At 37.8% G+C, this 18,106-nt stretch overlaps 1 protein-coding gene across 1 annotated transcript; it reads right to left on the bottom strand.

Annotated features, from left to right (window-relative positions):
- Positions 1-107: 107 nt before the first annotated feature.
- On the bottom strand, positions 108-17,927 carry LOC103378475 (lissencephaly-1 homolog). The gene is made up of 11 exons (XM_008309708.3): positions 17,720-17,927; positions 12,794-13,110; positions 9,885-9,969; positions 8,490-8,564; positions 8,038-8,244; positions 6,365-6,533; positions 5,151-5,253; positions 4,812-5,040; positions 2,974-3,075; positions 2,670-2,826; positions 108-2,134 (listed from the first exon to the last, which is right to left on the bottom strand). The coding sequence occupies exons 2-11, from the start codon at positions 12,823-12,825 to the stop codon at positions 2,061-2,063; spliced, it is 1,233 nt and encodes a 410-aa protein (XP_008307930.1). The 5' UTR covers positions 12,826-13,110; positions 17,720-17,927; the 3' UTR covers positions 108-2,060.
- Between the last annotated feature and the right edge of the window lie 179 nt (positions 17,928-18,106).

Raw genomic sequence — 18,106 nt, 5'->3', positions numbered from 1 at the left:
TCTGCTGACATTGCATGAATATTTCTTGGCAAATCTAACAGCTCAAGAGGGAAAACCTCAATACTTAAATTCAGATTTATCAAAACATGTTTTGCCCTCAGCAAAAATATTAAATGGATTTGGTTTTTTTTTTTTTTTCAAGCCAGAGAGCACTGATAGCAATAAGTCTCAACACTTCATTTGAAAAGAAGCAGCATATTAGAAACACCGGAGATGTGCTGAGCTAATTAAACCACTGCTATTGTACTGTTGCAAGTTCTATAATGAAGAAGTACTTTCATATTACTCTGCCAAAAAGTCCTTTAAGTACAGTTTTTATATAAACGTATATAATTAAGTCCAATTGGTCTCCAGTCAGACTCCTGTAAAAGTCAATGTTCTGACAGCTCTGCTTCTGGTGAAGGTTCACATGCAACGGGGCCAAGTCAACGAGTTACATCATCATCAACATCAGGCTCACAGAAGCTACCAGTAGGACAATGAGCAGCAGGTCACCACATCCAGGGTTTAAAGGAAGAGGAAGATGCTAAGATCAGTATAGCAGTGAAGATTTTAAATCAGCCAATAACCTCAATGGAATGAAAAGGCTCATCAGGAATTTTACAGCAGTCCTTTTTTGACATCTTCAAAATGAAGCCCAAGACTGGAATGTTTTCTACAACATGGTCCAGTTTACAGTTGTCAGTTCAACCTCCAACAAGACCAACGCCATAAGACTTGAAGAATGTCACCCAACGTTTGCCTCATGTCTCCGCTTGTTCTGTGATCTTCACTGCTCAGGTGTTTTTACATCTACTCCATTATCTGATCCAGGAACAGCAGCACCTCTCTTCACAGCAAGAACTCCTTCATGATTGAATTTCTCCTTGCCATCAGACCCCATTGGAGACAACAGCATCAACTTATCACTTAACAAATCAGCTGCTCTAATTTCCTCACTAGTGAAATATCTCCAACCAAATCATCATTTCATTTATCTTCAAATCTTTCCATAGCTGATTTAACATGTAATTTTCACAGAAAACTTCTAAACCCAGAACCATTTTTATTAAGCTGTTATTTTTAATCCTATGTGACATTAGACACACTTTTGTAGTCAAGTCTTTATCAAGTGCTTGAGATTAAATAAGTGGAATATCTTCACTAGACAAACATCCACCTGGAATGAAGTCAAACTGAACTGTCTTGCTTCATTTAGCCTTCTGCTAAATCTTAGCTCAAATGTATATTCTTTGCTGCAGATTCAATAATAATGGAATAATTCACTGGAAGCCTAGGAGTGGTTCATGTGCCAACATATGAGTACTGAGTTGATCTTAACCCCCTTGATCTTAAAGTCGGACAACAACAGTTTGACACATTCGTATATACAGCTGCTAAAATATTACCTAGTTCCACGTGAAGAGAAATGTTATGCACACTTGAGAGAAGTGATGTTATAAAGCTACAGATTATTTCAATAACAAAGCCCCACATACATTTGTATCTTATCGTGTCATAAATGCTTTTCCTGCCTCGTTTTTCCAAAAGGTCCAACCAAACCAGGCACCAACAGACTATGACAGTTTGGAAAAAACAAAAAATAAACAAAATTAGAAAAAATTGACAAAAAAGTAAATCTTACACATAAAGACACTGTCATTTTCTTAAATTATTGTTTTTAGTGCCCTATATTTTACACCCAGTCTTCAGTTTGTCTTTAAGGCTGCCTGACAGACAGCCAGCCTGTGTTAAACCTATGGTACTTCTAGACAACATTATGTAAATTTACAGTATACAATTTTGGATTACCATGCAAGAATACTTTTTTGTGTAACATTTAATAGCTCAATCTACATCCAGGAATAATTTACAAAGGACAAAAGTTATTGAACCAGAAAGCGCGACAGGGAGAACCATGATGATAAGTGCAGCTGGAGGAGGTGACGCTTTATAAGTGAAATTGTTAGATGGAGGGAAGGACAGTATGAAGAAGGGAGAGGTGGTATGGCAGAAGGGACGGTGGGATAAGAAGAGCATCTGGGCAATTAGGATGGTAGTCAAATCCTCCGAGGTGCACATCAGCGGCACTCCCACACTTTTACAGTTTGATCTACACTCCCGGTGACGACGTAGGGAGCAGCCTTGTGGAAATCTAGAGATAAAAACAAAGACCTTTTCAGAACAAATCAAAACAAACCTGTGACGAAAGATCAGAAAGGAAGAAATATGTCCTGGTTAACATGCACAAAAATATAAGGGCATGGCTTGTTGTGTGTGGTTGAGATTATCCAAAATAAAATCATCATTTGTCAGTGACAAAATAATCATAAACAGGTTCATGGATAAAAAAAAGCTCACAGTAATACTTCCTCAAGAGAATTCTTCAGCCTTGGTCTGCTAAAAAGCTGCAGATATGGGGGGCAGGAGAATGCCATTTGCTTGTCCTACTTTTTAAAGTCCTACTGCTAGGAATTCTCAGGACAATAAACACTCTTCTGGTGAAGAAGCAAGAATTCTTTATTATATTATATATTATATGTATTATTTATAAGCAAAAAATATTTTCCCCATAGCAGGTATGAGCTCAAGACCAGTAACAAGAGTGGAGGTTTTGAAATGTGCTGCAGAAGACCAAACTGTCAAAACAAAATTAAATGAAATAATACGAAAAGAGAGGGAGTTCTTACCCAGAGAGGTAACAAAGTGTTCATGGGCATAAAGGGTTTTCATGCAACGCTTGTTCTTGTAGTCCCAGATCCTTAAGGTCTTATCATCTGCACAAGTCACAATGAACTTGCCACCAGGGTGGAAGAGGACCCCACGCACCCAGTTGTCATGACCAACCTTAGAAAAAGAGAAGGAAAGAGAGTCAACACTGCTTAAGACACCAGCAGAAAACCAGTTCATTACTGTGAGTTGTAAAAATATGCCAGACCAGAGCTTAATTATAGATAATTTTATTAAATGAAATGCGCTTAAGAAAGTCCTCACCAGTGTCATAAGGCACATTCCAGTGCTAACATCCCACATCTTAATGGTTTTGTCTCTGGAACCAGACAGCAGGAAGGGACCTGGCTTACCACTCTTCTTGTTCTGGTTACACACAAAGGCAAAAAATATTTAACCTTCAGCCCATCAAACCTGAGGGAATACAGACTGATTTATTGAAAAAGTTTGAAAATACACATGTAATCTAAGGTTGAGCAATAAAATGTATTCCAATCACTTATGGCACTTTGCCGATAACAATTAATATGATGATTAATACATTACAATTGCACTTACATGTTTTTTCACTCTAAATCAGTTACCCTGTGTTCTAAAATTATACTTACCAACCAGCAGTCAAACTAACATTTTTATTCTAATATGTTAAAATAGTAAGATGTGATTAGTGACCAACCAGCCATGTATGAAATGTGTAAACATTAACAGTATACTGATGAATCTTGTTGCACAGACACATTAAAATGAATCAGGAAAAAAACAAAATAAAGGTCACAACAGTGATTGTTTCAAGTTTAAATAAAAGTGTGTGCAAATTAACCTGTGGCTAGAATGACGCATATTAGCACGTTTTCACTCATACGGTTGAACAGCAGTAAAAATAAACTGAAATATTACAAACATAACAATTTCAAGTTTAAATGTATGTCTGTGAAATTGGACCGAAGAGCTATAGCCAGGATTCAGTAAGTAAGTGAGTACTCGCGTGCGTTTGTTGGTGATAGTGTGTCGCACAAACACAAATGTCACGCGACAGGATTGTCAACTCCCTTCTCAGCTCAATACGGAAGCACCCTACTATTCATTAGATCTATTTACAATATAAAGGCTATATTTGATTCTCACAGTAAAATGAGACAAAGTGTGTCCCTTTTCAGCTCAAAGGAATTCATATTTTTGTTCCAAAATAAGTGCAATTTAGTTTTTCAAGGGACAGTTTAGCAACCCTAATAACGCAGTACTAATCATAGTATCGTAGCCAGTTCTCCTGACAATTAATCGCACAAGGTACAATTTCGCACGAGCCTAGTAATAATTGTGCAACAGTGGTATTAAAGATTCAGAAATCCAACATAAATATCCAATCAGATGATTTTCTACTGACTTAAAGGTGTTGTCAGCACCATTGCAAATATGTCCTGGTTTGACAGAAGATGTCACCACTGAAAGCTAATTTAAATTGCATTTCACATAACAGGAGGATTCAGTTGGATTAACATGGTAATGAAATTTAAATCAGAATTTAGTGAAACATATGATAACTTGAACCTTGACGGGTTAGAAGACAAAACACGCTGCAAGGAAAGTATTGACTTAACATGACCGTCACAATTGGACACACAAGATCACAAGGCATTGAGTATGCAGTAAGGGCTGGCTGCAGGCCCTGCTGAGGTTCACACACTACATTTGAATCAGTTTGTTCACATGGACATCAGTGAGAGCAATAATGTACAAGATTCACCAACATTGCCACATATAGGGAGTGGGAACATGTCCTTCACCAGCTAATGCTTTGTTCAGTGTCAACACAACACTGACTGTACTAACCGTAGCACATTTCTAAGGAGTTAATTACTAATTACAGATGTGTGCACCTAAAACAACTATGGCATAAACCATAAAACAGCTAGATACTGCTGACTAACATGGATTAAAACCAAGTGAGGGTCTCATACCAATAACAACAACAAAAATTAAAGGAAGGTTTGAAGACAAGCAGTTTTTACAAGCAGGATTAAGCCTACTAAGATAATGCCCCCCTTTCAACTGAAGACAAAGCTTTCAAATGTTATTCTTTTGTTTCGCTATTCTTTTTTTACCTCAGTGCCTGTGGCATCCAGGATGGTAGGATGGGCACTCTCTGGTGCCCAGGAGATGCACTCCACCACATGTTCATGCTCCCGCAGCTCAGCCTTGCACTCTTTTGTTGCAACAACCCATACACGCACTGTCTGGTCATTGGAACAGCTGGCAATAAGTGTTCCATCCTGGTTGGGCCGAACCATGCGAACCCATTCCCGATGGCCTGTGAAGGTCTTCACACAGTAGCTAAATAGGCAGACAACAAATAAAGTGTCTCAACAGTAGATTAAAAAAAACATCGATAAAAAACAAATATTGTGGTTTTTGGATCAAAGATGCAGTTGGATTCCTCATACCCAGTTGCCACCTCCCACATTTTTATGGTTTTGTCTCTTGAGGCAGAAACAATGTGATCACCATTGGGCATGATGGCTACAGACGAAACATTGTGGTCATGTCCTAAAAAGCAGAAAAGACTAAATAAGATCTCAATGCAAATCTTCCAGTGTTTACAAAGCTAATGTATTCCTGAATGGAAAAGAAAGAAAAGGAGTTAAAGGGATTTTCAGACACAGGCATAAATAAGAGCTAAATAAAATTGTTCCAAATAAATTGTGAACAGTTAGATTTATTGATTAATTAGTAAAGGAGCAATTTGCCTGTGTAAGAGCAGGCATACACTGTACGATTTTAGCCCTTTTTTGACCCTGTTTTCAAACGCACGACCTGCTGACGCTCGGCCCGATTTCACGTTTTGTTGGGCATCTTTTTCCGTACAGTGTACAGGGGGTAACGAGGACCAATTATCTGTTCCCGAACAACCGTCGAACGTTCGAAAGAATTTCTGACATGTCAGAAATTTTTTGGTCGGCCGACAAATCGCCGCACAGTTCGTCACACAGTGGAAGCATAGCCCCAAGCCGACTGGAGCATTTCTACCTCAGTGCGCCTGCGCAAAGTGATAGTCACCATGGCGAGGCGTCGGTGGCATAAAAATATGGAGATGAGATTAATAGAGTTGTGGCACTGTCCACAATAAACGTAATAAATAATAAATAAACGTACTGTCCACGTTTATTTAGCCATCTCCGACTCCAGATGCGCCGGCGCCTCTTCTTTTTCCCATTTTCAGCGCACAGTATCGCAGCAATCATAATGGCAGCCTTCTTCTTTATAAATAGCATGTTGCTAATAACCGGCGTCAGAGCTTTCAAATAAATCTTTATTGACAGCTGTCAATAGACAGGACAGTCGGCAGGGGCCGACGAGCCGTTTTCACCAGCACAGTGTGAGCTCTGTGGCACATTTTCAAAAATCGTACAGTGTATGCCCACCCTAAATATGATGTACTGGAGACACCATCAAGATAGGATGTGGAGAAAACATTAGAGAATGACAGCACAGGCAGTGGTGCAGATGGAAATTTTAAAATATTACAGCAATAACACAGTCTGTGCTCAGTTTACTGTTGTCTGGTACACTATTTGTATAGTGTATGTAGTATGTGATATGTGGAGTTTACACAAATATAGCACAATTTGATTTTATATATACAGCATTCTTGTCCTACCATGCATGGTCCTGATGCATTCAAAGCCTTGAAAATCCCACAGCTTGATAGTCATGTCTGCAGAGCAGGATGCCAGCAGTTTACCAGTATGATCAAAAGAGATGTCCTGAACTGAATCTGTGTGGCCTTTCAGTGTGCGTTCAAAGTCTCCTGATTCATAGTCCCAAACCTGGAAGACAGACCATAGACTTTTTCTTAAGAGGAGCCTCGATGTGCTTTGCTGGTTTTAAGATTAAACTTAACAGGTGAGGAAAAGTGTGTAAAAACAAGTCTTTTTATTTAATTGAAAATAGAAAAGTTTTTCTTTATCTTCTTACCTCTTTAGCTCCCCCTCTGTCACTCACTTTGTATAAAGCATCCAATATTTAGGCAAATTGTCAGAGCTACAGATTTTATACTCTCCAGATATCTAATACAAACTCTGAAATTATTAACCTTTCTACCCAGTGATAATTATGAAAAATACAACAAAAATTAAAAGGAAATGCGAGAAACCAGTTCATTCAAATTCTGCCCATCAACATAAGGAACAGATACATTTACACTTAGCTTAACAGACCCATTCAGTGGAGGATGGGGGGAAAGTTAATCAGGGTGGAATTTTAAACTAGGGAGATCTGTTTTCTCTGAAGGGGACATAGATCAGCCATGCAGTCCTGACGGGAAACCTAAGCCTTATGTGCAAAAGAAATAAAGCAGTTTGATAAAGGAGCTCAGAGGAAGGAGATAGGCCAAGGCTCTTTGTGCTGTATGAGTAGCCAAGGAAGACATGAATAAGTGTGTCTTATATCCAGTGAGGGACACTGCAGCAAATACACTGTAGTCCAGAAAAAACAAAGAACATAGTGGAAAAAGTAGGATGTGCATAAAGGATGTAGACTTCCATTGTATAAGAGAGAATAGTTGCATTTACATTAACACTGGCTGTTATTTTAAACCTGAATGATAAATATGAGAGGAGGGTTGTTAAAACACCACACAACAGATTCTATTCTGTTTCACAGCTGTTAAATTCTGAATAATAATGCTTTTTTTAAAATAAAATGCTTTATTTTAAGCTGGACAACGTCCACATGCTTTCATCTTTAAAAGAAAGGGGCTGGTGTTTTGAAAATATAGATCATGTTGTTCAAAACTGTCAATCACAGAACATGCAGTATCTATTTATTTAATAAGCAATTCTTTTATGTGAACATGTCTCACACATGCTCTGCTCTACGACCTTGCCCTAACAAGGCATCAGCTGATCAGAATTCCCTTGGGCAAAACAAAAAGGATATACTGTCTTTCCCTGATACGTTCCAAAGCCAGATTACTTTAAAATGTTAAAAACGTTTGACCTATAACCTGTCTATGACAAAGAGAAAAGAAACACTATTTAAGAATTTATAAAAAGGTGAGAACAAAAAAAAAAGTAGTAGTCAGTTTATGTTATGAATTCAATAAAGTCACATGGTATCTGAAGCAAACCAATCTGGTGACAAATTACTGCACAGCCCTGGGGTGTTTGTTACAAGGTTAAGCCTAGTAAAGAATACAAAGTAATTAAACATCTAACATTTTCTGGTCCATTTGTACCACTTAATGCTTGGAGGTTGAAGAGCAAATCTAAACACTGATCCAAAAGCTCTATACAAATGCAATAAGATAGACACTTTTAGACCAGCGCTCACCTTTATTGTGGCGTCTTCAGATGCAGACACCATGACACTGAAGACTGGGTGGAAAATGACACGGGTGACTGGACTGCGATGCCCACTCAGCGCGTACCGCTCTGGTGGACGTGGGATCCATTCTTTTGGGTCACGTTTCTGACTAACGGGGCCACCAAGAGTGATCTCCTCTTTAGCTTCATTTAGTTTAGATTCAAGCTCCATTACCTGTTTGAAGAATGCAAGTTAACAGATTGACAGTGTGACTGAAGAGAGCACAAAACAAGTGTAGGCTAAATTTCTATCTAAATTAATACCATGGAAGAAATGCATACATCTTTAATATCTTAAATATTTACTGTGGTACTCTTCTTTAAGTGTTAAGAGTGGATTAAACAGTGAGCTCATTAATCACTTAGTTGAACTTTTACATGAATCTTTAAAGAAGAAAATGAACCAGAAAAAACACAAACCTTCTTTTGTAATCGAATGACAGAGGTCCATTTTTTTTCCAAAAGGCCAGCGTACTTTTTATCCAATTCTTCATTCTGTGGAATAAAAGGGTGAGGTTAAACAGAACACATTTTTTTATAGTACTTATTCCCTTCAGTATGAATAGTAGTAAGTATGAATAATACACAAAGGAGGTTCATTTTGTGATCTTATTACATTTTGTGTAGATCAGTGGACACTTGGAGAGGCATGTGGAAGATAAGGAATTATATAAATGTATCAAAGGCCAAGTCTGACTTTGTACCGTACCAAACATGTTCACACACTTGTTCGCACCCACATATTCATTACCTTACACACGCACGCGATTCTTAATCCTTCTCACACATGCTAATCTCCTGCAGACACAACCAAATATTACTGGAGACTGAAATGAAAGTTACCTCGTGGTAGCCATTGTGGATAAAATCCTTGAAGCACACAACGCTACAAGGTGCTTGCCAAACAGGGAGTTTTATTACAGCTCACTTGCAAAGCATTAGACCTGAAGTAATGCCTTCTAATTATGATAATTCACTATTAGAAAAGACAAAGGGACAGAACTGTTACTTTGTTTATTAAAATAAAAGAAAGTATTTCATTTTTAGAAGAGAATTTAACTTCACTCACTTATTTTTAACATAATACTGCAACCCCTGTTTTGAATGTTAATGTTTAAATCAAACAAAATTTGCAAATGCACTCACTGAAAACGTGCATCATTTAGTGTACACTCAACAGTTTCTAATGCATGTGTTAATGTCTGCTTTTTAAGTAAAGCAATGACAGAAAAAAACTGTCACTGACAAAGAAGCACTGCAGTTCAGCGAGCTAGAAAATAAGTGTTTTCACTGCAATTTCACAAGTAGCTCAATAGAGCTGATCGTATTTAACACCTCTCTGTAACAAGAGGCGTTTCCTCAATCACAGTAAAGGGTGTGTATAAGACAAAGACATGAACCGAGGCAAAGGGAGGAGAAGGAAAACAAAGGAAGCAAATCAAGAATGACATTGGAGTCTGCCATCATCTAATCTGCCATCTGTCTGGACATTCTGCCCAAAACCAAGGCAAACACATACAGACACATACCCATATGGACAAGAGAAATGGACTGTGCCAGACCTTGTACTGTTCTACCAGCCTAAGGACAATACAAGGAACTTTTGTGCATCCATACCTGCACTTTTGTTAGGATGTAGGTGTTTTATACAAAGCAAAATAGGACATTGACAACTCTTTTCTTCTAATTTATGCTGACAATGCAAATATAAAAATGACACATCAAGGTGTGATGAATTAATAATAAAATTGGAATGAGTTGTATTGTGAACTGCAATAATATCCTTTTGAAGGTGTTCACTGTAAATCTACTCACATTATCTAATTCTGCCTCCTTTTTGAACGTGGAATATGCCTCTTCATATCCATTGGAACGTAGATAATCGGCTATTGCTCGATTTCTGAAACAGACAAAAGGGGGAAAAAATCAATACTTAGAATTAGCAGGGGAAAACATCTAGTTAGTGGCACAAGAAAGATGAAAATAAATTTGCACCCAATACCTTACAAACAAAATAAAAGACATGGGGTATTTACTGAAGAGAAAAAAAAAACACCATTACCATTTCACAGAGTCACAGTGAGAGTACACATCTGAATTTAATGATGAGCTCATGTATGATAGAAGAGAAAGACTCAAAGTTCTAAACGTCCCACGTACACCACGGCTGTTAGCTGGGTCTCTGATAGCTATACAAATTAGGTTAAAATTTTCTTTTAATAGGAGGCCATATTTCCACCACACCTGTGCAAAGTGAACTCCATCATTAGAGCTAGAAGAAGCCAGACAAGCTGTCAGGCAGCAAGGCTCTAAGATGCCAATATAAAGAGTTGGGGGGGTACAATCTGTCAGCCCAGCCTGTGCCCCCTGTGCCCTTTTGGACAGGGTTGAGGACTAAAATCACCCTCTTGGTCTGCCCACCTGAGTCTATATGACAACAGAAGCACGTTGTAATACAGCTCAAGGTTAGCAAAAGGTTATGTACTCCTCTGACAGTCTTCTGCTGGAGGTCTACTGCAGTGGGTTATACTAGCTTAAAGAAATTTAAGGGACGAGACATGAGGGAAGCCAGAGTCTATTAATATGTGTGGGTGTGTTATTCAAGTATGTACAACCTGAACTGTTCACATCAAGTCAGAGAGTGAGCTACTGCAGAATTTCGAAGATCACAAGTAAGAATTTAACGTTACTTAAATGTCATAAACACTTGTGAACATTAAGCACAAGTAAATAGTATTTTCTTTTCTTATTTGATTCGAGGCTTATTGAGGAATGTTGTTTTTTTTTTTTTATTCTTCCACTCTCCTCTTCACTGTGCAGCTCAAACACTAGAATGTGTATGCAGCAGAAGCGCTGATATCAAAACACAGCACCTGTGTTTTGATATCAGCGTAACCCATCTGTAATTTGTGCTGCCAACTAGACAAACAGAACAAAGAAGTTTTATTCTAGGGGATTAAAAAACGTGTACCATATATTTGATGATTTAACAATTTGTTCATTGTAGTCATGCATTGTAGAAACCACATAATTTTGTCCTTGGTCTAACTGCATACAAAGCCAAGGGACAATTGGAAAAAAAACAAATATCACATGAACTAGTTTGTAGTCTAAGATACGATGATACTAAGCATCAAAGCAAAGGCTAGCATCTGCAAACAGATGCCTCCAGGTTTTTCTATTTTTATTACACACTAGCGGCCCTGAGTCTCCTGACCCTGCAAATTTGCACAACTGAGCTTTTCATTGAATGTGATTTTAAAAATAGAGTTAATGTGAAGATGCTGTAACAAGTACAACATCTGACTGTGGTGCTTACAAAATTGCATAAGTTTAGAGGGGGTCTTTGTATTTCTTCCTTGAACATAACCTGTACAATTATGTCACAATATGTCAACTGTTTGTTTGTTTTTTTCCAACTGAGACCCACTGTTACACAATGTCCAAAAGGACACAACATCTAATGGCCCTAACAATCACATGTCAAATGTTTTGTTCAGTTAAATGGACAATAGAGCAACTGGGACTATCGGTGATAAATCAAGTTTTTTTTCTTCACTTGACCCCTTTCCAAATCTTTTCCCTAGCACTTCTAATTAATTGGTAAAATATTTCCTCAATATGGTGACAGAGATTTTTAGGAATGACTACTTGTGATGTGGTCACCTGATGTGAAGTGTTACAGCATCTCTGGGTACTCTAATGCAACCAATGATTGACTTTGATCCCACTGAGTCTAACACCAGCTTTTTTTTATCAAAAAGGGTTGCAACAGTAAAGACACAAGGATACTTGAGTGACGGGGGGGATCCCCTACGCATGGTAAATAGCATTAAACCTTAGCATTCCATTAGACCGCCATAACAACAGACCCCTCCCACAGCACTAATCTACAATAACACGGAAACACTGTTAAGAATGTTGAGAGCCTTATCATGTGAGCAATGATGCAGTTCTTAGGCACTTCAAGCCAGGAACAAAAATGTCAATCCACAGCAAACACCTCACATCAAGACAGCCACAAACACCAACTGCATCAGTCTGTTGTTTTACAATGCTTGTTAGTGTGGTGAAGTCAAGATTCACAAAAATCATCTCATCTCCTTCTCATGGCCTTGTTTCTCATATTGAGATCAGTCAACCTTCACTTCATTGTATGAAGGGAGTATTACTGAGCTCAGAGATTCTGCAAAGCCATATATTGTATATAAAGCAAACAACGGCTGCTCTCTGAACAATCTTTCAAATATTCAGCCCTCTGATTAACATGATGTATTCCTTACTGGGAGAAGCTGTCTCTCAGAAACATGATGGAGAAGAATCTCAGCATCTGACTGAGATTTGCATGTGGAACAGTGTGTGTTTTGAGCAGATCACATGACAATTATTCAAAACAATACATGCTGCTAAATTACTAATTGAGATTTTTTCATTAATACGTGGAAACAGAAAACATGTGCATTTTAGATTGATGAACACTAGTTCAGGATTCATTTGTAGTTTAACCACTCAACCACTAGATTTTGTGTATGCATGGTACTTAAATTTACACACGTTTCTATGCACGAGTACAAGATGCTAATGATGTCACCTATCATGAAAACAGATAGTTATGCTTAAAGAACATAACATTAAATAATTGCTTTTACACGTTAACCAAACTTTGAGTTAATCCCCAAATTAAAGATCTACACTTAAAGTACTTGTTTGAAAAGGCAACTTACAACTCATCTCTTTGCCGTTGTGACAGCACCATGGCTATGCTGAGGTGTGGGGTGGGGCTAGGAGAGGTCAGTCAATTGAAGGTGAATCTTGTGCAGCTGCTACGCTCTCCTCTGTCAGGAGATGAGCCGTGCTGATCCAGGCTACACAGATGAGAATAAGCTATGTACTCCAATAGTGGGTCCTTTGGTTTTATCCAGACAAAGAGTGAGACTGAGAGAAGGGGGAGGCAGGAATCTGCTCCCCAACAGGCCAATTCTTGGAACAAGCAAAGTGGCGGTTGCAGAAGAGTCACCAGCTGAGTCTACACACACTGCATCTGAAAACGAAAAAAGAAAGTCAGATTAGATGTGGACAATAAGTACAATGGCTGGATAGGAATGCTTGGCCTGAGATGCATCCTTTGAACATTATTAGTAGCAGATGCTGAAGAAATAAATAAAATCAATTATAAAAATTGTCAATTTTCATAACCGAAATATACAACATGAGACAGAAGTTTTATTTTTAGAAAACAACCCCCACTGTGCAACTTCAACATGACACAAAGGAAACAGCAGACAGCATCTATCATAGGTTTGATATAAACCACGTTGTTTCCATGGGGTCCTGTCTCATTTGCTTTTAACTCCACTCCTGCTATCTACATTAAGAGTCTGTCACTGTCAGTCATAAAACCAACCCACACTAAGGAGTCTGGTCTGCAGCAAATTTGCCTCTGCGTACACACACAGGTGGTGACCCACATTCTCTGAACAACTTTGTCATCCCAGGTTGCAAAATGACAACACAAGACAGAACACTTCTGGGGCCACATCTCTTAGACAAAAAGTATTCAGTTTAGTTAAAACACAAACTAACTATTAAGACTTTGAACAACACATGTACAGCCTAGTTTAAGTTCATATTGCAAAGTAAAAGGAATCTACCAAAAAAAACCTAGATATTTTATGATAATGGCTCTCTGGCCCACTGCAACCAATTTTTTTTTATGAGGCTTGATCTCTGTCGTAGAGGAGACAAAGGTAATTAGAAAACCAATGTAGAAACATTAAAGACACTGACATGTCTCTACAGACAATACATTTAAGAAACATTTCACAATCTTCTCTTCAGCTGACCTGATTTTAGAACCATCATAAACAACAACCACAAAAATAACAACAATAACAGTATAAGGGTAATATACATAAAAATAACAAAAGGAGAAATTGTACTGTATATTTTCCTTTTAAGTTGATCCTATTTTTTTATTTTACTTTAATTGTGGTGATCCTGGAGTTATACCAATGTTAAGGAGAATTAATGAAACAATGTTTTGATTCAGGAAAATTATAATTGAATCACTTTCAAAATCGATTTAAGTTGATTAATGGATTAGTCCTTTCAGATCTATGTCATAACAATACAAAAACAAAATGAGATTTTTAACAAGTTAAAAACATTAAAACCACTTAAATCCCTGCCAATAAAAGGAGAATCTAGAGCTACTGTATTCCCACTCACAGAAGTGTAAAGAAAATTAGGTCATCTACTATTTACTGAAACTTTACTGCGTACTGTTGGCAGCTGTCACCACTTTGTATAATCACATTAGACTGTTCTCACATTTGTCATTTCAGTGTTGAAGAAAATGTTTTCACAGCTCACACAAAACACAATGCCTCAGCAGAAACTTTGTTGGTGTTAGTAAATATGAATATGAATATATTCTGCAGCCTCTAATAATTTGCATGTTCCTGTCTCATAACAAAAGTTTTTTTTCTCTTCAACATATGCGTCAGGATACTGGCATTTGCTAAAGGAGAGACTGGTTAGCCGTACAGTTCACTATGCAAAAAACAAACATCATGTCAACACTGTGTTGAACCACATCAATGTGACATTGTATGTTTTAAAACACACCTCATGTGGTAATCAACAAATGACATAAAGAGTGCATCACAGGTTTAAAAAAAAACTTAAGAAGAAAAAAGAAGAAAAAAAACAACAAACAAACTACACTAAAGAAATACCTACCCAGTAACTCTTCACAAAATATACCACACTATCACTGTGAAAATGTTACATGTAACATTTTTGTCATCTCTGGTCCATTGTAGATTTTCTTTTTCTCTAAAGGTAGTTCCTTTTTCTTAATCAAAACCCAGCTGACAGCTGGAATCTGGAGTGCCTTCATTTTCTTTTGGTGACTTCACCTTAATATTATGTGTGCACTCTAAAAGGTGCATTGTTAGCATATTTGAAATTATAGTGAAAATTACATTATAGAAATCGTTTCTAATGCATGATTTCTGAAGTGAAACTGGACAAGTCATTTGCCAAGCCAATCATTTTCAACAAATCACAAATGTCAACTGTATTTATTTTTATGTGTTCTAGACAGGCCACTACCCTTTGGTATTACCGACACTGTATATTACAAAACTCCTCTATGCCTTGTTTTAAAAAAATAAATATCTGTGTAAACATTCTATAAGATCCTTTCAAAAATAAAAAAAACAACATGCATATAACTAACTTTCATATAGAGACCATAGTTAAACTGATCAACAAACCTCAATACTTGATACGAGTTGTACAGTACCAAGTCCTAACTGGCAGCCGTGATGCTAGTTAAAATCAACATGCTTGCACCTCCCCAGGGCAATATCTAGTTCAAAACAACAAGGGGCTAATTAAATCTAAATAAACTAAATGTGAATTTGTTGTCACTAACAAAACTGTTTGACCATTGTCTGAATAAAACCTCTGAAAAATGTGTATCCATAGACAAAAAAAATCAGCAGCAGACAACCAACACTGTTAACTGACATGTTTTTGCAGACAAAACTTTAAAAAAGGAGAGAAAGAAGCAAAACAGATAAGGGCTAGTGCAGAGTTTTGCAGTAAACAGTCTTTGACTCTAATGTGCTCCACCTTAATTTTCGCGTGCAAAAAAATGCATGAAGCATAACAGCTAAGCATCCTCTGGAGTGACAGCTGAGGAGCAACAGAATGAAAATATTTTGAGAAGTCATGTTGAAATGTCTGCATTCTACATTATTTTCAGTAATATAACACTAACCTAACATTATTTTGTTAAAATTATCTGCATTATTATTTACTGCATTATTATCAGTCAACAAAAAAAATTGTGGTTGGGTCATCCTAAATGACCAAAACGTGACTGCATCCATAATCCCAACAAGCAAGTTCAAGATGAGGCTCTACACAACATCTCATTGTCTCATCACATACTGTACATATCCAGACAGACAGTCAAGACAAGCTGCCAGATTTCACACATACAGTACAGATATTAAAGTGCAACAGGCTTTGATACAAATGGCAGGCGGACTATGTTTCAGAAACAGCTGGTCGTCATTTAAAGTATCTGTATCACCAATAATATTACCAGAGGATTGTCCAAAAGGAGAATGTATTAAGCAAGGGGAAGTTTTCTGGAAAATCCTTAAAAAATACCATTTGCTAAAACCAAAGTATGCAAAAGTCAGTCAGACAAGCCTTTTTTTTCATGTGCAACTCTGACAGATCATTAAATAAAACATAAAGCATTACCATTATCTGGTGTACACTTAACACAGAAATCAAATCATTTAAATGACCTCAACCTAAAGTGAAAATGAAACCAGAGAAAAGGTAATTCCCCAAGACACCTTAAAAGAGCAACCAAAAATGCATGGTGGGATGTTTGGTATTTGGTAGGAAGGCTGCCCTCTGCCTATATTTCTTTTTCACTATGGAGCTCAAACAAGACCTGCTATTGTTTAAACTCAAAGAAGAAGAGGTCAAAGTTGAAAGGAGAGGGGAGGTCCAATTCAGACATCAACACTTACTACTGTGAGGCAAAAAACCTTTAAGTGACCTGGTGTGGTCAAGGGATACACTTACAATAATGACATTATGTGAATTATTTTATATGTATATGTAACCCAAAAAGAAACCAATGCAAAAGCAAAGAGTAAGACCTACATCGTTTTCTATAGTCAAAACAGGGAGCAGCAATGTTTGCTTTGAATTCAGAGTGTTCAGAGAAGAAATTCAGTTTTAAAGGTTACTTGCAATACAACTCCTCCCACCTCCGACTTGAAGCGTGTAAGAGTGCCTGCGTAATGCTATCAAGCCAATATGCACCAAAATGCTTTAGTAATCCTACCATGGTGCTGGTTTATTATCTATAAAATATGGGAGTTTTCAAGTCAAAGCTTGTCGAACCTGGTGGTATTACGATGTATGTAATGAAGTGGCATGACGTTATGGTACGTCAACATCAGACTGTGTCTAATGAGCTACCATAACGTCATGCATTAGATTCTGGTTTATATTAAACATTTTGTGAGTGTCCAAATATAAAGATTAAAGAAATAAAATTGTTTCGTAGACATATGAAAACCATGTCGTTTTTCATTTTAAACTAGTTTGACAGACGCCGTACCTGGTTCCCACAATGATAATTACCAGTTATTATAAACTTGGGATAGAAGCCAATTATAACAGTTTAGCACAGTAGGGTTAACACCAAACATGTCTACACGCTTTTAAGACGCTGCTTAAGACTGTAACGGCTGACTGACAGCCGGTATCATAACATTATCATTAGCATAACTTAAGATTAGCCAAGTTAGCAGTAGTCAGAAAGTTAACTCCGTCAAAGGCACAGAAGACATATTCAATATTCACCAAACAACAGCCAAACCGACCCAGTGTCTCAATCAATCTCATCCAACTGCATCTAAGTTAATGAAATAGTTCGGTGTGAGCCTCATCTGACACGGTACCTGCTGCTCTGGTCCAAGCGGCCTATCCGCCATTTTGAGACAGAAAAGGAGGCGCAAACGTTTACAGCCACATCGTCATTTTCCCACCTAACGGCCGAATCTTTCGCCCACTGAACGGCTTCGTGACTGATAGCTGTCAGCACTTACCCTAAGGTTTTCTGCCGATGAAAATCCTTCGCCGTTTCCGACAGTGACACGACCCCAACAGGGCGTGAAATCTTCGCTGTAAAACACGGTCTTGTGATGTGAAGGTGAGCCGCCTCCCGTCTCCTCTGCCCGCTGCTTGTTTTCTGGTCGCCTGCCGCATTCGCCTTCAGCCGGGGGCGCGCATAGAACGCGCGTTCAAGACAGTGTCGTGGGCGCGCACGCCGTTCCTCCAAAAAAAAATCTATATAACTGTCTCATAGTGTGGACTGCCTCCCCCTAGTGGGCATTTAAGCTCATGCACGTGTGACCCAATTTGGGAATTCAACACTAATTTATCAACATTTATTTTAATAAGTCAATACATTTAAATATTTGAAACATCCAATA

This window comes from Cynoglossus semilaevis, chromosome 4 (assembly GCF_000523025.1).
Source record: "Cynoglossus semilaevis isolate Cse_v1.0 chromosome 4, Cse_v1.0, whole genome shotgun sequence".
Taxonomy (NCBI): Eukaryota; Metazoa; Chordata; class Actinopteri; order Pleuronectiformes; family Cynoglossidae; genus Cynoglossus; species Cynoglossus semilaevis.
The sequence above is the reverse complement of the archived record's forward strand: the minus strand, read 5'-3'. Positions and strand labels throughout refer to the sequence as shown.